Source organism: Trachinotus anak, unplaced genomic scaffold (assembly GCF_046630095.1).
Source record: "Trachinotus anak isolate AG129_WGS33_773 ecotype Australia unplaced genomic scaffold, CSIRO_AGI_Tana_v1 ptg000007l, whole genome shotgun sequence".
In the NCBI taxonomy this organism is placed as follows: domain Eukaryota; kingdom Metazoa; phylum Chordata; class Actinopteri; order Carangiformes; family Carangidae; genus Trachinotus; species Trachinotus anak.
The window spans coordinates 10,226,353-10,248,172 of NW_027273858.1; the positions used below are offsets into that span (position 1 = coordinate 10,226,353).

Below are 21,820 nucleotides of genomic sequence, written 5' to 3' on the forward strand. Positions count from 1 at the left end.
TGATTATTTTGTTTTGTTTTTTTTTCTCCGTCATGATATTGTTAAAATATTTTAAGGAATGTTGCAATATTGATTTCAACCACATCGCTTTCCTAACAACTAGATTGCCGATTATTTCTCCTCCTAAACTTTGGAAAAGCCTTTCAACAAAAACAGTTACGTTTCATGTTATTTTTGTGATGTGATTATCTAATTAGCTAAATAATCAGCACATTGAGACTTTGTTTTGCTGTAATATATCCTTGTATTATTTTTGTGTCATTAGAAGTATATTTTCAAAGTATAGTTTATTTTTTAAAAGATCAAAATAAAAAACACCCTTCTCCAACAGATGGCTTCAGATGAGTGAGTTGGGTTTGGCGTGTTGGTCTCCAATGCTGCATTTTCTGCGTAGCTGTCACTGTTGCTGCATTTAAGTGCTCCCCCGATGCTCCAAATTGAGTGCTTAAACTGTGTGTTGTTTTGCAGAATTTTGTTAAATACTTCATTAAATCCATTGTAGCGTTTGCTTTGTTTTGAACTCGAGTGTGTTACTGCGACCCGTCACACCTTATAACGTTGTTTGGTCGTACGGGCGCTGTAAATGTCATTATTTTGACCGACATTTGTGATGGCTCTTGAAGGCATCACAGGTGACGGTATGAAGGGAACTCCCGCTTCTCCAGTCACAAACGCCGGACAGACCCACGGAGCGATCTGTGCCACATTGCGGAGAGAACCACTACCATTAGAGGAGAGGTCCTTTAACATTTCGACAGAAAGGTAATCACATCTTTATTACTGTTTTGTCGAAAGCAGACTTAGCCGTTCGCTAAGCCCCCCTTCTCAGCCATATGTGTGATCGGCTAGTTAACATAGTGACTCCAAGTCGTGGCAAGACAACTGTTAGTTAATGTTTAACACAAACTCTGGGATAAACATCTGTGTCGTACCACACGTTGAGCTGTGTTGCTCAGCTCAGCACTAAATTTGACCGTTTCTAAACGTTGTGTTTACAGCCAAACGTCAGCTAACTAACCCTGCTCACTGGCCTTGTGTTGGTAACATTTTACCAGTCGACGACAAAACATCTCCCGTTATCGTTAATCCCGATTCTGCGTGATGGGCGGAGAAGCTACACTTGGGAAGCTAATGTCCGCGATGTGTTAAAGACGACACGGAGCTGGTTAATATTTAATTTAATTAAAGAAATAAACATTTTGCAGCACTAAAATCCACAGTCATGTAGCTAACCGTTACCCCAAATCTCCCTACGAATACAGGAGCCCAGTGTGGGCTGTATTGTAGCTAGTGAGCTAGCTAGCTAAATACTGAAGACGCTAGCTTGGTTATCTATTTTTAGGTTTTCAGACTATAAGCTCTTAAGCCACTCTATACAGCGGCTGCCGAGGTCTTAATGTGAATGAACAGGGCCGTTTTAGCACATAAAGCAAACTGTGTCAGCCATTATTTGGTCTCAGGTGTGCCTGCAAACGTTACAGTGGCAGTGGATCGCCGTAAATAATCTCGACTGATTTTCTCTGTAAATATGAAACCAGAGTTGTAACGGCAGTCGTGTCTCTGCTCTTTCCTCTTGGCAGGGTCACATTAAAGATCTGTTTTGCCTGCACTGATTCCCAAAAAGTCTTACAGACACGTCCTTTCTCCTTGTGGGGAAAGAGGGGGCAAACTCGATCACAGATGTGTTTGAACAGTTGTGTCGTTGGAAAAAAACACACGCCCGCCCTGTTAGCAGGACATGCTGTGTGTGGCAGCTAACCCAAGATCCACTAAGGCCACAGTAAGAGACAAATAGTAAAACCAACAGAGAAGGTGATCGAAATAAGCAGGGAGGTGTCTGTGTGAGGAAACTGGTGAGAAAGCAGCTTTTCTCAGTCATAAACAGTGTGAATGCAGTCTGTGTAAAGGCTGCATAATGTTTAAGTAAGTCAATGGGATGTATTGTTGTCACTGCATCCAGCCCAGTTGCTGAGAAAACCTCACTGCCAAAGCAAAGCATGTCAGACTATCAACAAGCAAACGGGCACATCTGACAAGCAAGGCACTGGAAACAATGAGTTTTCTGTAGGCACAGCAGCTATGATTCGGCCTTGGAAAACTGTCTCAGCTGACAACTAAACTTACTGACTTAACAGTATCCAGTATCATCAACTTCCTCTGGACTGGAAAAAGCACTTTCTTGCCACTGTTGTGTTTAGAGAGTAGGCAAACTCTATTTTGTGAGTGATATTCATAGGATTTTCTGTATTGCACTGAAAAAATGTGTTTTTCCAACTGGAACACAGACTCCTGCTTCTCTGTGAAAGCTGTTACTTCCATAGGCTGCAGTTCTGTCAGTAACATTAGAGCAAGGTGTAAATGTTATGAATGAAACTCGCATAGCTCTACTAGATATGACCGATTAATTAGGCAGAGCATCAGATGTTAGGGATATTTGCACTTATCTGTAGGTCATGTTAGTATCAGTTTCTACAAATATCTGACTTTTTTGCCTGATTTTGAAGAAAAGATGAAAACAGAGAGCCTTAGGAATTTAGGAACAATATGGAAGATGGAGATATTAACTGGACATCATGAGGGAGACAGATGAGACTCATTCAGAAACTCAGAGATGAGGAGAGGAGAGAGAGAGAGAGAGAGAGAGTGAGAGAGTGAGAGAGTGAGAGAGTATCATAGGAGAGCAGATGCATCATAGGAGAGCAGATGCAGTGACACAACATGGGAAGGGTGCACACTCTACAGATCTGTAGTTAAATGTGGCCTGTCTACCTAAAGACATACTGAGAGTGGTAACTGTGCATACTTGTGGTGTTTATAAATTGGAAGTAAAAGTCTTGAGGTATTTTGATGAAGTGATCACTTCTCTACTGCCTGAGCACAACAGACTTGAGCAATACACTGTTACACCTAACAATTAGCAATAGTTTGCTAATATTTAGATGAAAACATAAGCTCAGAAAGTGTTATAACTATTATAATCATCAACTTAACAAAATTTTTAAAGACTAGACCAAGCACTGTCATTAAAATGATTTTATTAGAAACCCTGTTGAGTAAAACTAGGTAAAAATGTGCCAAAGCTGTGTCCCTGTCCATCCAGTTGAGACCTAATTCACTGACAATAAAGGTGAAGGCATATAAACATACACACATTTATTGTCAACTTTATTAGGTACATCTGTACTTAATCTAATGCAATCCAAGCCATCCAGTAGTGCCATTACATCTATCTTTACAAACTTTATAATTGTGACTTTGTTGGAAATTGAAGCTAAATGGACCAAACAATATACATGTCACTGCCAAACTTTGTTTGCATTACCTGCCAATGTTTGCTTGTTTGACAAGGCCTGAAGAAGATCTCAATGAGCTCAAACCACTGCTCCAATTTGTTGTTGCTGTTGATACAGTGTGTCCATCATTTTATTTTTAAATAGGTGCCTTAGAAGGCTAATGAAAAATTACTGTTTGTGTCTTAATACATTCTAAAATTGATATACATAAGACCATGCTTTTCAGACTTTTCTAAAACAATTACGCCTTTGCAAATGCATGTATCTGCTCCTCTCCAGTGAATTTGAGCCTCAATACTCAAACCACAGCTTAGGTATAATGCTATTACCTGATGGCTTCGGCCTGTTTGTTGTTCTGGAGTATGGCATCATTTGATTTCATCATAGGCTTGCCTCCAGAGAAACAATATGTAATGGCTTTAATCTCGTTTCTGCCATAATTAGAAACACATGAAGTTTAACTGCCACTCACATGATGTCCCAGTTTCCTGTGGCTTACAACTGCTTTTTGGAAATCTAGGCTAGTAGCACTAGTGCTTTGATGTAGCCTATTTTGCATATTTCAGAGAAGAAATTATGTCACAATATGAAATTAAATTTTAATAATCCTTGTGGGACAGAAGGGAAGTGTTTAAGTAGTCTAATGTCATCTCACTTGGCTGGTCTTTGAATAAATGGGAGGGCCACACAGCTTTAGTGAGTTTGGCGCAATTTGACTAGAAATAATGTGCATGTGGGGTTTTATATTAGACTATAAGATGCAAGTACATGACAAATGTAGTGGCAAATGCATGTGGACAAGGGTGAGGAGTGGGAGGATTGGTAAGGAATTTTAAGTAGTACAAGCTGCCTGTGTGAAAGCCAGTTTCTTTTCTTTTTTTGTGCTATTGTCTAGGCTGCTTACACCTGAGCTGGGTATCCCCATGTCCTGACTTGTTTTGAGTAACTCGGACTTCCTCCTGCCTTCTACACATATGTTAATGAAGTTTATTTGGGTGTTTGGTTTATTTAAAATGAGAGTATTTTCATTTTCAGGTATGCCAGTGTGATAATTTTAAGCAGTAAACCAGACGCCCAAGTAGCCTAATTTCTGTAAATCTGTACCTGTCCTAATTTTAGCACATTTTGGCCTATTTTAAATGCAAAATGCAACATGATACTACACTGAGGATAGATGGTGTAACTTTGGCCTGTGGCAGGAAAGTTTGCAGCTGTTCCTTAAGGAAAACCACTCATCAATAAACACAATTATGTAGGTACAAAGTATGATGTGAAAGAGAGACTACCTAATAGAGCAGGGCTAAAAAGTCTTGTGAGAGATGGTTTCTTTACTATCCTTTACTTGCTGGTTCCACAGCAACTTAAAACTCCACCCCAGTGTTGCTGCATCAATCTGTAGTTATAGTATCTTGTTTCTTCTTTGTTTCTCTTGTAATCATTTGAAAAGGTTGTCAATCGGGAGATAATTACATTAATTTACTATGAATGTCTGTAAAACCTCTTTTTTTTTTTTTTTTTTTTAAGAAATTGCAGTTCCTGGCTACATTTAAATAAGCTTTATGACCATGCATTCCTGTACACGATAATGTACAGTATGATAACTCTCTCTGTGGTTATGGGTGTTGTCACTTCACTAACCCTTTTAAAGCCTGGTTTAAGCTTCATATTTAAGAATGCAGCACAGTGTGCACAGTTCAGATATCATGACTGAAACAAAAAAAAAAGACTGGAAACATTGACGGTACCTGAAAGTCACATTTGTAATATTACACACTGTCTATTGCAGTTGTGTAAATTACATCCAGGAACAGATTAACTTCTAGCTCAGTGTTTTTTTCCCCTTCCCCTGTAAGTGTACAGTGGAGTTTTAAAATCCTTGGACATGATCATCAAATGGGTACAATGGATGACATCTTGATATGAAAATTGTGTAATATAACATGGCAGCTTCCAAATTTCCAAAAGAGCTTAATTCATCAGGAAGTTATCAGGTAATGTTATGTGTCCTAAATTGTCTGTTTTGAGTTTAAGTCCAAGAAAATCAAAGCATGTATTGATATGCTATCATGAGTGTCTCTAACTTCGTCCTAGTTACAGGAATTCAGTGATCATTCAACAGTGCTGTTTGTAAGAGACGTGATTTTCTAGTTTTATCCACTGTAAAAACACTTGCATGTTTCTGCCCAAACATGCAAAGTCATTGCCGGTCTGTTAAGCTGCCTCTCTCGTTGACACAGACCTTTTGCAGTTCAGATAGTTGATGGATAAAAAGATTGGCCAAATGCTGTGCTGAACACTAATTACTCCCAGTTGAAAACAAGTCCCCCGTGGGCTATTCTAGATATTATTTCTGATGTGCCTGTACCATAAATGATTGAGCAGGGTCTAGTCAAGTTGTTTGCTGGTCCACTGGGGCTGTGAGGGCCTGGCTTCCTCATCAGTGACTCATAAAGCCACGTGAGATTTTTCTTATTAGCAGATAGCACCTACCAGTACACTAGTTGTTGTGCTGTTCAGCTCAGCTCCTCTGAGTCTTCTGGAAGAGCCATCCATGCTTACGGTCTGTCTCATCTCTACCTTTGGCCAAATACCTTGCTCTGTTAATTAACAGACTGGTTGGACATAATTGTTCTGAGAGAGCAGAACAATTCATGAAGCTCATTTTGAAGCAGACTGACTTTTTTAATCTCCTATTGGGGAAACAGCAGTCGTCTTAATTATCTTACATAATTAGAGGTGTGGTGTGTAGTAGTAGGCGTGGGTTATATAATGCACATTTTGAAGCTTCTGTTGTCAGCTGTTCTAGATCCATTGACCTTTTTTCCAATACTGTTTAGACATTTCTTGTAAATAGAATGATTTTTATCTAATACGGGTTTACATACAATGCTTTCCAAAGAAGCTTGGTATTGTCTGGAGGAACTGTTCTGTTGGAACTGATTTATGCTTGCTGTGGGCACGTTTATCAACATGCCAGATATATTGATTGGTTGCTATGAGTCATTGTTCCCTGAGGTGATGAGTAATCTGTTGCTATTTCTTGACAATAGAAAACTAAACCTGCAAGCAGCGTCTGAAGTGTAGTGTAGAAATGTAAAATTGATGCTTGTGCTTCTAATTTAAGGTAATCTTATACTGTAACACCCATCTGCATTGGTTTTAATATTGATTTGGTCTTGCTGAGAGCTCCAAGGCCATTTGGAATTAAGAAATTTACAGATGCATTGACCCTTATTGTTCATTATACAGGAATTCAATCATACAGCCAATCCTTGGCACAAAAAACTGAAACTATGTCCACTGATAGTAAGCGATAAAATGTTTGTTAGGTGATTTTACCCTTTAATTTTTAAAACACTACACATTTTAAGCATTTTGTCATCCTATGTGTTCACGAAAGGCAAACACTGTTGAATCATTTAATCTGTTCCTCACAAATAAATCAATGACGATGGAATATGCACTGCTAACTGATGAGCATCTTTTGTAAGTTTTGTAAAGTGTAGGACTGATTTTTTTTTCCCCCAAGGTTTGTATGCCTCCACCTCAGCAATAGCCGGGACAGGAGGCATTATGTTTTCAGGTTGTCTGTATGTCCCATTCTCGTGAGCTCAATATCGCAGTATTGCCTTAAGGGAATTTCTTCAAATTTGGCACATAGATTCACTTGGACTCAAGGATGAACTGATTAGAATTTAGTGTTCCAAGGACAAGGTCACTGGGACCTCACAAAACATGATTTTGACCATAACTCACAAATTCATACACTAATTATATTGCAATTTGACACAAATATCTAATAGGATGAAATTATGAAGTAATGACATTTTGATGGAGGAGGCATACAACCGCAAGCGGTAATTCTAGTTCTTATCATGAATGTTTTCTGGTCAGTGACTTACAGTTTGTTAAAGCATCATATTTGATAATGCTTGGTGTAAGTATATTAACTCTCTCTAACTATAGAGCTGAACTAGTGTGTAATCCATAACATACACAGTTAATTTTTAACCATGATATCTTTCACTTTAACCATGCTGGCCCAGTTGTGTAAATATTGGCCTCGCGTTGCCTGCCTGTGGGGTGTTTGTGTTCCAGGTGTAAAGGGATACAAGTGAGAGCGTGTTGTTCCCCCATTGTTAGTCTCACAAGATAAAAAACCTGTAAAGGGATGCTGCTCTTTGAAAAAACCTTGTACAAAGAAAAGGACAACACCCGTAGGACACAAATTAGGGATATGGCAAACAAAGCATGCTTTTAAAATGCTTTGTTTGCCATATTCCCGTTTTTTGAGGTGGAATATTTTTGTTTGGCTTTTATGTGACTGACATTGTTTGCAGGTTGTGTAAGGTTGTATCTGTTGTAACTATCCAAAGATTTGACCACTCTGTGTAAATGTATCTTACAGAGATAACCCGGTTAAATGCAACATGAGCTGTCAAATATGAGAACTATCAGTGAAATCATGTACAGGACTGGTGTGTTGGCCCTTATGAATGAAGCAATTTTGTTTTCAGTGTTTTCTTTTTTTGTTGTAGGTTCAGTTGCTTGGCAGAAGCACAAGCAGAAGGGTTTATGAATTGGCCTATAAATCTATTAATTTGAAAGTTGACCTAATTAGACTCGGAGTAACAAACATAGCTCAACAACAATGGATAATCGTGTACTCGTGTAGTTATTTTGTCAATTATTTGATTAATCATTTAGTTCAAGAAATGTCAAATAATGAGGATGAAAAATTTTATCCAGGCTCACTGTGATGTCTTCAAATTTTTTTACCCTCCAAAGCCCAGTTTACTGTTATGACAAAGAAAATCAGAAAATCCACATTTGAGAAGCTGAGAATTTGGTTCTTGCTTGTGAAGTTAATGAAACTTTAGTTGCTTGTTGAATCTTCAGGGTGGTTGACAGTAACAGTCATATCCTGTCAACCATGGTTGCTACAAACAAACATAGTGAGTGACTCATTGTGCCATCTTCACTATTTTTGTTCCGTTGTTTTATTTGCAGTTTTTTGATTTGCTACATCTTCCTGGTTAACCATGTTTTTAGGCTTGTGTACCCAATATCTTTGCAACTGTCCAAGTCCTTTTGAGTTTCTCTTGAGGTCCTGTTTCCAGCAGTGTGTATGTATGTTTAAAGGATCACTGAATTACATTTTTCATCTAGTCATACCTCAAAGCTCTCCTAGCTGCCTCCTTCAGTTGCCTACAAATGAGCTTAGTTTTAAATGATGATGACACTGTCCTGCACTTGTCATGGATTCCATGGTGGAAACACTGGTGGTTGCAGATTTGGTTCAGCAACCAGCTCAGGCACAGACATGCTGTTCAAAAGTCCTAATTATGACAATGTCCTGACCCGAGTGTTCAGCGATTGTCACTGTTACCTAAGAGACAAGTTGTATTTTGTCAGAAATTTGCTACATATTCCAGTTGATGTAGTAATGTAGTGGTAAAGCTAATAGTATCCACCAGGTTGATGCATCTGTGTATACAGAATGAAAGGAGTACTGGAAAATTGTACTCAAGTAAAGGTACTGTTACTTCAAAGAAAATATTCTCGAGTAGAAGTAAGATTATATATGTAAAAATGTACTCAGATAAAGGTATGATATAAGTAAGTTAAAATATACCCTGAGTAAATGTTACTGCAGGCTCTTTCTGTGCATTAAATGTGTGGCTTCTGCTATGCTGTAGCTGCTGATTTGACTCTACATTTTGAATCATACCTTCATTATGTGACTTTTGTTCTTACTCTATAACAATTGCGATTTTAAATGTAGTGAAGTAAAATGCTTGACTTTAAAAATACAGATGTAAGGGTGAAATTACTGATTAAAAAAAGAATACCCCATAAAGTACAAGTTAACGAAAACAACTTTGTTACAGTAATGACAGTAAATGTAATTGGTTACTTACACCCCTGTGTATGCATGCATGTCTTGTGTGTTGAGCCTCTGTACGCTATACCTATGCTCGCATCCCAGAAATATTCATAACTCTGTACTTTTGCCAGTTTGACAAAGACCTTCCTTTTTATCAAGAGAAGTTGTGAGTGTTCATTTTGTGAGTGCCAAAAGACAACAGAATGAAAGGAACACCAGGAAAAATGTGCAGCAATAAAGATAGAGTGTAGCAAAAGTACGATCAGTAGGCGCTGGTTCCTGATCATGCAGGCAGGGAGGAGGATGAAGGAAGAGGTGGAACTAAAGACAGAGAGTGGTGACAGGTCAGAAAAACAATTTTCCTCCCCTCTGAGATCACTGGTGTTGCAGTTGTCTAGCACAGGTGCCCTTTCATTATGAAACTCAAATTCATTCAGGCATTTCTAAGAGCTCAAAAGTAGAAATGAAACGGTTTCTGTAGAGGGAAAAAAACTAAAGTTGCTTAGAAATCATACAAATGGTACATCTCACCTTCTATTTACATTAGTAAATATTTAGTAACTGCATGTCTAGATGAAACTTGTAGCAGTGGCATTCTTCTGGAAATTTCTATACCCGGTATGAACTGACATTTTACTTCTCTGAAAGGCCGTTCAAAGCCATTGTGAATGAGTCATTTAGTCCCTCTTGGAAGGTGTGTTTATGTTGGTGTCAGCTTGACATATTGTTGCTCTTGGGTGGGATATTTTTCTGGTGATGTCACATGCATTGCCTTGTGCTAAACAACCACCCCACCCCCCTCCTCTCCCCTCAGCCCCATCAAACTGTCGGGGGGGGGGGCGGATTAACCACTTGAGGGAGAAGTTGCAGTAATGTTTATTTGACTAGGATACAGTCCCAATTTCAGTTTTACGTCTGTGAACACAGCTAATTTAGCTGTATTGCTCCCATGACTGTTGTCATTTTTAGTTTGTTAGAATACTATTTTATATTAGTTTTCAAACCTGTGGTGGCAGTTCTGCTTGATTAGAGTAGTAGAGGAAATTATTACACAAAACGCATCAATACCAAAACTCCCGCCCATGAAGTTTCAACTAATTTGCATCTTGAGACTGCTGCTTCACCAAGATGCTTCTATAGGTCTGTGCTACTTTCATAGTGATGTTTCTGTCGCGATTGGTGTTCGTTTCATTCAGGCCATGCTGTTGCATTTATAGCTGTGTAATAATACATTATTTACTTTAGAATGGAAGAAGCATTCTTACATGTTAAATATAGTGAAAAATCACAATCAACTTTTCAGAGCTCAAGTTGATATCTTCAAATGTCGTGTTTTTTTTAATTTAAAAGTCCAAAACCCAAAGGCATTCACTGGAGTATTATATATTTTTAAAAGAGAAATGGCAATCCTGCCATTTGAGAAGCTGGAACCTGAGATTGCATTTTGCTTGAAAAATGACAATTAGTGTGTAATTAATTAATTGATTGGCCAATTGTTTCAGCTGTGGAGCAATGAGTAATCAGCGTTAACTGGTCACCAAGCCAGTGCTTTACTCATCAAACTGAACTCCACGTACTAAAGCAGGCAGTCTCATCAAATCTTGCTAGCCAAGTCCTGTAGTGGCAAAGGTCTGGCAGTTGTGCACTTGCTGCTGGCCATGAAGTTTTGTAAGAAAACAGGCAAAAAAAAATGAGCTTGTGATTAGGAGGTTGCCGCTTCAGTTTCTGACTGACAGGACCAACCTGGATGATACAGTGACTAAGGCCCTGAATCACCTGAGAAGAAAAGGTACTTGTCCGACCGCGATGGAAATCAAAAACGTATACATGTTTAGACTGGCTACACTGGAAGGTGGAGTGAAAAACTGACTGTAATAGAGAGGGGGAGAAGTGATATCGTTCAGAACTTATTAGACCTTATTATCCAACCAGCACTTCTGAAGCTATATGTACTGGCAGCTTTAGTGTTTGTCATCCATCATCTCCACCCCTGAAGTGCCCTTTAGGAAGCCCCATAAAGTGATACTCCACCCAAAACCCTAATGCTCGCCGTACTCAAAACAGAACAGAGAAACGTGACTACCTATTGAGCAGGGAGTTGCTGAAGAAGAGACATGCTCAGCAAACCTACACTAGGTAAATAATGATTTTAAGCTAAGCTAAATGCTGTTAAAATGATGTATGTAAACCAGTTGCCTCAGTTCATACAGTCTATACAGTAATGCTAAAAGTGCAATTGACATTAGTGCTGAATGAAGTAAACTCAAGAGGTAGGGCTTGTTTTTCTGTGCTGCACTGAAAATCATTCAAGTCAATTTTTCATTATTTGAAGCAAGAAAAAATTAGCTTTACTTTGAATGTGTGAGCAGCATTAGAGAGTAAAATAAAGGTAAACCTTGTCGAATCTAGCTTCCAGTGAATGGTCTCTGCATCAAGTCAGTTTCCTTTTGATATTGATGTGTGGGGACAACCAGTTTCCTGATTTATCTCTTCATAGTTTGTCATTCTAAAAACCTTCAAAGATCCAATTTCCATGATCTTCTGTGTTTGTGTGTGATGTTGGGTCTGTGCTGTATCTCTTAGTTTCAAAAAAGGAAAAAAAAAGCCATTTCCCTCAACACATCTGCAGTTAAATTAACAATATCAGTGCAGTAAGTAAGAGCTGGCCTACAATAAGTAAACAGATGACAATAGAACTCCCTACTCAGTAAATATACACCTCAGTACTGAAAGGAAAAGCTTTCTGTGCTTGAACAGTGTGGCATGTAACAATCGTGTCCTCTGGTGTTGTCATATTCACTTTCAAAGGCTTTCAATCCTTTGTTTAGAGAGAAGTGTTTTCAGTGGGTTTTTTTTTTTCTATCTTTATCTTGTATCAAAATTCACAACATCATAGGCTGAAGAATTTCCAGACTTTCCTCTGTTTCTGTAGTTCCCTGGCACTCAGACAATATTGTCCTAAAGTTATGTTTATCAGATTTCCATCAGTTTTTCTTCTGGCAGAAACATTTTATCAAAGGCTGCTCTTTGGTCATCAGGTGTTGGTTAACCTCTGCACACAAAGATTTGCTTGGGAGAAGTGTGACTTTTCCACAACCTCGGGATCTATGTGTTCCTGCAGAGGCAAGTTACAGCCAGTGAACACAAGCTCAGTGCATTCATGTGTACTCCAGGTACACATGTGTATTGAGTATTATTTCCATGCTTGAATAAGACAACAACAACCAACATCATCACACTCTTTTTCCGTTATTCCTCTCCCAAAATGGATATGCATATTCTCATTCTCACAAAACTCAGCCACAGTAATTTGCAAATTGATAGCACCCTCATATTCAGTATTCCTGTGGAGTTCCCTGTATTCAAATACCTGGGTAAATAAAGGTTAGTTTATTGGTTTCAGGATTAGTTTGTTTTTCCCACTGGCAGTTCAGTTGAGTGAGATTATTTCTTCACTGAGCACGCTGTAAGCTGATTCGTTGACCAAAGGTCCTCAGCACACAGCTGACTCAGTGACAGATAATCTTTGATCTGTCTCAACTGCACACTGTTAACAGATTGATGTAAGTGCTCTTTGTCTCTATTACTCTTTATCTCCACTAAATCCCATTCTCCTTTGCACTCTTCACACCATGTGAAGACAGACATCTGGGTTGCCACGTAGCAGAGGAGTCTCATGCTGTGCCAGTTGCACGCCATCATATGCTTATTTTTACACTTCCTCTTTAGTGTTTGTATGTTATATAGGAATCCTGGGGTTATTGGGTCAGAGTGTTCTCTAGGCCTCAGCAGGAATAAATCTGATGCCAGGTGTTGTTGTAGATGACCCATCTTATAGCCCATTTTATTTGGCCCTGTTTTGGTGGCCTAAATGAACAGGCCTCTGAGCAGAGCCGAGGTGAGATCAGGTACTGATGTGCAGTGAGTTGTCCTGCCAACCAGCCTGCCTGCCAGTGTATTTAGCTGCTATTGGCCTAAGCTGAGCTGGCTGTGCTGGGGCCTGGCCGTCGGCTTTACAGGGGTGGGGCTGCTTCAGTGCACAGCACTGACCTTCGCTCTGATTTATCGGTTCCTCCTTTTAGTCTGTTTCCTGCTATCTTTCTCCTTTCCTCTTGTCCATGCAGTAGATTAGAACTTGCGTCCAGCTGTACCTCACACTCCCCCACACATAAGCAGGGCCACCCTGTGTCTCCCACCAACATCGTGGTCTATAAACAAATGCAGGATATGCAGCAGATGTGAGTTTCTTCGTCTTGTTGTTGCAAAGCTCTGGCGGTTGCCTAAAGCCTGGATGAGAAATGTTTGAGATTTTTTTTTTTTAACCAAAAATGGTAAAGTTTAAAATGTAAGTCAGTGTTTTTATTTACTACATTTATGGAGTAGGGGCAACTAGATTTTCATAGATTTTTTTTGTTTGTCTTGAGTGATAAATAGGTTAAGTAACCTAAATTACATGGTCAGTTGACTTGGCAGGCTACTCCATCAAATTGTGGAAATTAAGATTTATCTGTGTCTGACCCTGTCTGTTCTGCTTATCAAATGAATTATCATGGCTTCACTGTACATGCTTCCTTTTCTCTTGCCATCTATCACGTTCTCTTTCATTCAGTTCACCTTGGATGTGATTTTAACCAGAAACCAGTTCATGTGGGTAGTAGTACCACATGACTTGAGAAGTACCACTGCGTACACAAAAGGTTTCCCTGCAGTGAGGATCAAAGAGGGGAATACCTGCTGATCAATTGAGTCCTAGTACTGTTGTTATTACAGTTGGAAACACTTTAGAATGATGTGAATTATTCATATGATGTTTAATGTCTGTGAAATGGTTAAGTGGTTTCATCTGTGATTTTTCATAAGTTTAGAGCTGCTCTCTTGGTCAGTCATAGTGTGTATATATATTTCCTGGCCAGGCATCCAGTCCAGGACTACACCCACTAGAGTTTGGTTGTCATCCCTAGTATTATGAATCATGCAATTGTTTAATGGGTGGAGAATGTGGAAATTGATGCTATTGCTCCATTCTTGTTCACAGCGTTTTTTTTTCTCCATTAACAGGAGTGCAGTGTGTGGGGGGGTGGGAGCTGAGGACGTGAAGACTCACTGGTTTACCTGCTATTGGTAAACCAGGAAATCAGGACCTAATCCTGAGTGACCCTGCTGCCTACTTTCTCTATATCATTTCTAGAGGAGGCTGGGGTCCTCTGGGTGCAAGAAACACCATGTGCCAAAACTGGAGAGGACTTATTACTGCCCGATAAGACTGCCAAACCTCTTGCGAACCTTCCCCTCTTGTCTGAGGACCATCATAATCCTCTGAATTGCCCCTGGCAAAGATGAAGAAGGTGGCAGGATGGTCAGCAGAGGACGTCTCTGATTGGCTGAGCAAAGAGGGGATGCCAGAGTACATGGAAGCCCTCCGTCAGATGGATGGCCCTGCCATACTCAGGCTCACCAAGGCAGATTTCCAGAATCCTCCCCTCTCGTTGGTGTCGTCAGACAGTGGGCAGCAGATGATGGAGCGACTGGAGACGTTGCGGATAGAGAACCATATGGAAGCTCACAAAAATGGTCACGCAAACGGGCATGCTGGTGGGCTACCTAATGGGACAAGTAAGCCCCAGAGGAATGGCACACTGGGGAGAAAGGACTCCAGCATGGAGATGGTGCACATCCCCATTCCTACAATGGAAGCAACGCGCTCCTCGTTTCCTACCGAGTGGAGAAAGACAGGCATAGCGTTTTTCTATGCGGTGGTGTGCTTTGTTACCACCACTGTAGTCATTTCAGTGGTCCATGAGAGAGTACCGCCAAAAGAGCATACTCCACCACTGCCTGATAAGTTCTTCGACCTGTTTGACAGGGTGGAGTGGGCTTTCTCCATCTGTGAGATTAATGGCATGTTGTTGGTTGGGCTGTGGCTGATACAATGGATTCTACTCAAGCACAGGTACACACATAAAGCTCTTAATGTATGGTGTACAAAAAAAAAATCACATTTGGGTTCTAATTGGAATCCCACCTAAATGAAAATGTAATGTTAATTTTCTTTTTCTTTTTTCCAGATCAATTATTGGCAGGCGGTTCTTTTTCATTGTGGGCACACTCTATCTGTACCGGTGTATTACAATGTACATCACCACTCTGCCTGTTCCTGGGATGCACTTTAAATGCTCTCCAAAGGTATAATACATACACTTACTTCTCTCAGCACTATAAAAGTTTTGTCTTACTAAATGTGCTTTTGGAACAAATGTGCTGAATGGGCAAATTCTGCAAAAATGAAACCTCTTTTGTTAGCTGAAAGCCTCTGAGTGCTCTTCACTGACCACTGACTGTAAGATGTTAGATGTGTTTAAAGAGAGGCCCCTCAAGTTGTATCACTTTTTTGTAGTTCCTCTTTAAATAGTGTTGCAAGCACTATAAAAGCATCACCATTTCACTATGTATTAGTTTAGTGATATATATATCATTTATATTGACTTAAAGTCACTGTGTGCAGATCTCATTGTTCTGTTTTTAATAGAGACATTAGTCAATCCCGGTGAAAATAGATGATAAAAATAGAAGCAGTCTGTGTGTTTTCTATGCATCATTTAGCTCATGCACGTGCTAGAACATAAAATTCAAACACTCATCAAAACATTGCTCTGTATGACAACCAGTGGTAAAAACCTTTGTCTTATAGAGTTGAGGAAAGTTAAAAAAAAAAAAAAAAGTTCAGGCAACTTCAATAACTTTTACCGATAAAACTGTTTAAATTGGGCGGGGGAAACGGAGAAAAGGTTATGGGAAGTTGTCATGTTAAAAACAAACCAACTCTGAGTGTGGGAGACCGGTAATGAATTGCAGCCTTTGCTGAAGTCAAGCGTATTGTGGAAGAATGCTGCACTGCTTCCTTATGTGGTATCAATTGTAGACACTAACACGGGTTGTTATTGTTATTTTTCCTGAGGAAGTCATAGTAAGAAAGAATACTATAAATATAGTTGAAATATTTTTATGTGTATTTTGTTATGCTAGTTTTTATTTCAACAGTACTAATACTAATAATTTATTAGAAAAGAATGTATCTGATGGTTTAATAGTTATACTATATTTTTTAGGTAAAGCATCAGGATACCTGTAATCTCTGTAGCTGCTCATGAAATGAGATCACTGTGCAACATTTGTAGCAGAGACCATTTGAGGTGTGAGAAGAAAACAAAATTAAATAAATAGAAGAGGAAACAATGCACATGTGATGTAAGATTATCTCAAAAGCAATGAAGAAGTCATTTAGGTGTGGCATTGCAGCTGATTCCAGACTTAACTTGAAAACTTGATAGCAGCTGTCCTCACCCATGAGGAAAGGACAGTTCCATCTGAATTAATTAATATTGTTCTGCTGTGTTCTCCTTTTTCTCCTTCACATCCTACTTTTTACTTTTCTGTAGCAGGTACTGTTAAAATCATCGGTTATCACACTGGTTATTAATCTGAAGATGATATAATGCATGATTGTGTTTCTTTCAGCTTCTCGGGAACTGGGAGGCACAGATGAGGAGAATAATGAAGATGATTGCTGGTGGGGGCCTATCTATCACAGGTTCCCACACCATGTGTGGAGATTATTTGTACAGTGGCCACACTGTCATGTTAACACTAACGTACCTCTTCATCAAGGAGTGTAAGTTCCACTGTGTCTTTACTAATGTTTAGTAAGAATGTACAGGAAGGTTATACCTTTAAGTTTTTCACCTTCTCAAACTCTGGCATAATCATTTTGACTACCCCTTCAGCCATGATCTAGTTCACACCTCCATCAGATCTCACTCTCAGCTACATCTGTGAACTGTCATTGTTCATTTTTGCAAGATCTCCAAATTTAATAAATTTGGATTCTTAAATTGGAATTTAGGCATACTTACTAATATATATATCTATACACACACACACACACACACACACACACACACACACTCACTCACTACATTTCATAAGTTGAGATTCTAGGTTGACAGGTTTGCACCACAATTTCTCAGCCATCTGTGTGTCGCTGATAACACTGACTTTCGCAACACTTCTCTAAATTCTCAGAAATGGAGCAACAATTGAAGTGTACTGTAAATGTTAAAATGTTCACTTACACATCTGCTTACATGTTCGTGTGATAAGACATTGCTGTTTCAGAACCACATTTTTCTGTTCCTCAGCAGGCATTTCTGTAACCTAACTTTTGGTTTGCACACGCAGGTGGTTGAAGACAAAAGTCCAAGGGTCAGAAATTGTTGCATTTTTACTGCTTTTATTATTATTATTATTATTATTATTATTATTATTACATTTCTCATGGAAGCTTTGAGTAGAGTTCTGTCCTCTGCTACATCACAGTCCTGCAACGCTTTTCCTCTACGTTTGTGTTTACAGACCTGATTGATGCAGCAGTGACATCTAGTGGTGAAAAGGAACAGCTTGGTTCATACTCATGCAAAAGAGCCACAGCGCCCCCTCTCAACCCTAGAGGCCAAATATAGTGGCTTCTCACAAACTAGCTCACATTCACTGCCCTGATGGCCCATTTAGCTGTTAAAGAGAATTCAGCCTCTTCTCGAGGGTCATTGGTGTTGAGTACTTGGTATAATTATTTTTAATGTTTGTTGGCAGATTCCCCCAAACGGTTCTTGTATTACCACTGGTTTTGCTGGATCTTAAGTGCTGTGGGAATATTCTGCATCCTTCTGGCCCATGACCACTACACTGTGGATGTGGTGGTGGCATATTTTATCACGACACGCCTCTTCTGGTGGTACCACACTATGGCCAACCAGCAGGTAAGATAAGCATACTGCACAAGTCATGTTACCTTGTTGAATTTTGAATTAAAGTAATAATAAGTATAAAGGTTTATTCAGTACATTTTGCCCTCTGGTCCTTATTGTTTTTATCCTGTAATGAACAAACTGTGCCCTGTATTTTAGTTCCTAAGTTCCATAGAGTATATACACAGAGAATGGTCAAGGTGGGAATCCATATGCTTTTTTAGTTAACTGGAGCACAAGTTGGAAAGCTGAAGCTCTTAAAACATTAAAGAATATAGTGTATCTTGTATGCATGGTTGGCTTACATGACAATATATAATTTGATAAAATAGAAATGTATCAACTGTCATAGACTTCATCATATGTTGTATACTCAGGCAGCTATCCCTTTTAAAGGAATAGTTCAAAATTTACTTATTCACTTCGTAGCCATAGCTTAAAGACTGGAAATAGTCTGACACATCATACCTGTGTCATTTTACACTGTGTTTTTTGAAGTATTAATTTTAATTCACATAATTGGACAAAGAAATACATTTCTGTCTGGTTATTTTAGCTAAAAATTGTTTCTCAAGTACAAGATAGTAGCTGATTTCTGCTTGTCCCCTGCTGTCTACGTTTTCATCTGTGTGTAAAAGATTACATGTGAAAGACTTCAGGAACAGAGAGTACAGCTGACACAATGTGCAATGACAGTAGTCCTTGAATAATTTTAAGTAATTTGTTTAAAATAGCTTAAAAAAATCAACTGTTAAGAAATGTGTATAAGATATTCAGTGGCCGCACTAATAGCACTTGTGTCTTTTGTTTGTCTCAGTCATTGAAGGAGACGTCACAGAGTAACCCGTTCTCGCGGGTGTGGTGGTACAGACTGTTTCAGTACTTTGAAGAGAATGTCAACGGTATGGTCCCTCGAAACTATCAGCTGCCATTTTCATGGCGAACGTTGCAGTGGAATCGTGGTGTAAAGTACAGCAGACTGGACATCCAGTGACTCCTCTCATGGAGGCAGGCGAGGACCGTGACTTCCACAAGTGCTGTTTCTTACCCATGAAAGATGGCACTGTTTAATGTAGCGCTGTCCTTTCACATCTAGTAACAGACACATCCCTGTCCAAATGGGTAAATGGGTAGCACTGTGACCCACCTAGTATGTTTTTTTTTTTTTCTTGTGTGTTTCTATGTATATTTCTTTGTGTTGTCTTTCTCTTCTGGTAGTATTTGTCAATACATAGCACTAATTTATATTTGTTTTTATGTCTTTTCCTCTTCATGGGCCACACAACAGTTTCTGCTTTTGTAGCAGATCTATGAAGCATTTCAACAAACAAGTTTTTGGCCATAAGGACTCAAATACTTTTTCTTCTTCTCAGCACAAAACCATAGTTAATGTCTTCATCTTCTTACAAGATTTTTTGGGGCTGATAGTGTCAATCAAATGCTTATTTGATAACCAAAATGCCATAATACCATCTTTCGTTTTGATAGCAAATTACTTTTTGTAAAACTGTCCTTGCTAAAATGAGTCAAAGGTGCAAAAAATAATTTTTCTAAGTATGTCAAACTTTATTTTTCAAAAAAACGAATGATGTCCAACAAAAGATTTTAGATTTTTACCTTTTTCAAGATGGATAACTGAGAGCATAAGAATCTAATGTGGTATAACATTACTCCAGTGCCTTTCTTAGCTTGATTGTAAAACATTTCAAGTACTATGTGTCTTGTATCTCGCTGCCGCGGGTGTGATCACGCCACGGTTCAAGGTGGTACTTAGTTAACAGTCTTGTTCCCATGAATGTAAAAACAACTACGCCAGCCTTACCAGAAGATTGGTCTTCCCAAAATTAAGTGCAGTGAGTGAAATATCCCGTTTTATTTATTGATGCTTTATGATGTCAGTTTGTGCTTAGTTGGTTAATGCTGTTCTAACAGAAAAAAAATGACTGTTATTGTATTTTTATGTCTGTAACATTTCATTTTTACCAACCAGTCTTTAACCAGCACCAGACATGTTCAAAGCCCAGTCAGTGACAGCGCCATGTCTGCTAATTTTGTTTTCCACCCCAACATTATCTGCTAAACATCACTGCCTGATTGGAAAATGTATAGGAAAACTCTCCGAGGTGCACTTTGTTCTGGACCTGGACATGTCTTGTGCATCATTGCTGCAACTCTTGCTCAGGAGATAATGAGCCCCAAACTTGTTCCCCACATTGAGTCCCATTTCGAAAATCAGAATTATCCTCACTGCTGTCTTCTCTTGTAACCTCTTTAGTGATGAGATGTGGAGGAAAATGTTTAATGTGACACTTGTGCTGAGTTTAGGGAATGTCAAAGTTGTCAAAACAGAAGCTTCAGGCAAAGTTTCTGAGCATGTCTGTAATGAATCTGTATGTGCTTTGTATAGTTTGTCTTGTACTAAATCAAGCTGCTACCTTTCAGTTTAAAGACTGTATCTTTTAAATTATAAGTGCGACGCCAAAACGATCTTTTTTCTAGAAGTAGCAAACAGTCAATGTGGAACTTAAATGTGGGGAACAAAGTGAAGCATGATGTGCAGAGCTGGTAATATATTCGGCCATATGTGTACAAACATTTATTTCCATGAATGTGAAAATGTGTCCTTATTTATGATCCTAATCATGTACATGTTGACGTTTTCACCTTTCTTTGTGTAACTATGAATGAATGGCAAAGACTGGATATTACACAACTTAATCTATAGGGAAAAGATTTAACTCATTATGTGAAATTTCAGATCAAACCGATTAGATTTGTTGAAAGAAAAACTGCACTAAGCTTTAGATTATACATAGTCCAAATAAATAATGATCACGTGATTTTTTTCAACATTGTTAAAGGGAGGAGGTGAGAAAACATTGTTTTCAATGTGAACCTAGGAAGCCAATACAACTATTAATGTTTGAGACAAAATTTGACCCCCTCCTTCCTGTAGCATTGTCCAATCATTTCACTTTTAAAGAGAAATGTTTCTTTGTTTTTATGAGCACAGTTGGTTCGTCATGTACGGCCATATTTGGTTTCAGATAATATTTTTAGTAATGGTTGTAACATGGCACTCTAGTGATGTTTGAGTTCTTTGATAAGGATGACGATTTGAGTTAATGTTTGTCTTCTAGTTTGCCAATCAAGTTGAAATATTTTGTTCTCTCCAAGAAATAAAAGTTGTTTTTTTCTGTATGTTCCTCTGTAAACTTCTCATCCATGTTCTTGTTTTTTGTGCATATACCACATGTTTGTAAGATATGATAAAGGATTCCTTGGGATGCTTTTAAATAAACCATTTTATTATAATGTATTTGATTTACTATCACTCTCTTTCTTCATCAGTTAAGCACAAGTTGCAGGTTGGGGCAGCGCATTGTGCTAGAAGACGACATCATGGCAGTTCCATTAACAGCCAGCAGATGGACACAGAGTTGCTTAAATAAGACCAGTGCAGTGAAGGGTGGTCTCTCCCCCTAAAATGTGTTTTTGGTTCCATTATGTATTTGTGCACTCCACCTACAACAAGTATGTTGGACATAGTTTAGTTTTCTGCATTCGCTCTGCTCACTGTGGGCCTCTTATTAACCCTCTGAACATATTTTGCTCACGTTTCAAACTTTAGTCTTCTTGTAACCTCTCTTCTTATCCCTCCAGTTGTTAAGTCAGCCAGTTAATAAACTGCTGAGCACGAGATTTCTGAAGGAACACCACATACACACCCTTACGTTTAGCCCTATATAGCCCCACTGACAATCTTTTTAATACAAACTTAATAATAATGATTTATGTTTTAATAACACTATATCAAATGACAATGTGAAAAGGGTCTT

At 38.8% G+C, this 21,820-nt stretch overlaps 1 protein-coding gene across 1 annotated transcript; it reads left to right on the forward strand.

Annotated features, from left to right (window-relative positions):
* Nucleotides 1–639: 639 nt before the first annotated feature.
* LOC139622809 (phosphatidylcholine:ceramide cholinephosphotransferase 1-like) lies at nt 640–21,300 on the forward strand. The gene is made up of 6 exons (XM_071480414.1): nt 640–762; nt 14,239–15,130; nt 15,246–15,363; nt 16,696–16,849; nt 17,827–17,993; nt 18,799–21,300. Exons 2-6 carry the CDS (start codon nt 14,517–14,519, stop codon nt 18,973–18,975), a joined length of 1,230 nt encoding a protein of 409 aa, XP_071336515.1. The 5' UTR covers nt 640–762; nt 14,239–14,516; the 3' UTR covers nt 18,976–21,300.
* Nucleotides 21,301–21,820: the final 520 nt, after the last annotated feature.

What these genes read in the sequence shown, in the direction of transcription:
- LOC139622809 (XM_071480414.1), top strand. Translation starts at nt 14,517, where the DNA reads ATGAAGAAGGTGGCAGGATGGTCAGCAGAGGACGTCTCTGATTGGCTG. An exon ending in GTACCTCTTCATCAAGGAGT is followed by an intron (nt 16,850 to 17,826) that starts GTAAGTTCCACT and finishes GTTTGTTGGCAG; the next exon opens with ATTCCCCCAAACGGTTCTTG. An exon ending in ACACTATGGCCAACCAGCAG is followed by an intron (nt 17,994 to 18,798) that starts GTAAGATAAGCA and finishes TGTTTGTCTCAG; the next exon opens with TCATTGAAGGAGACGTCACA.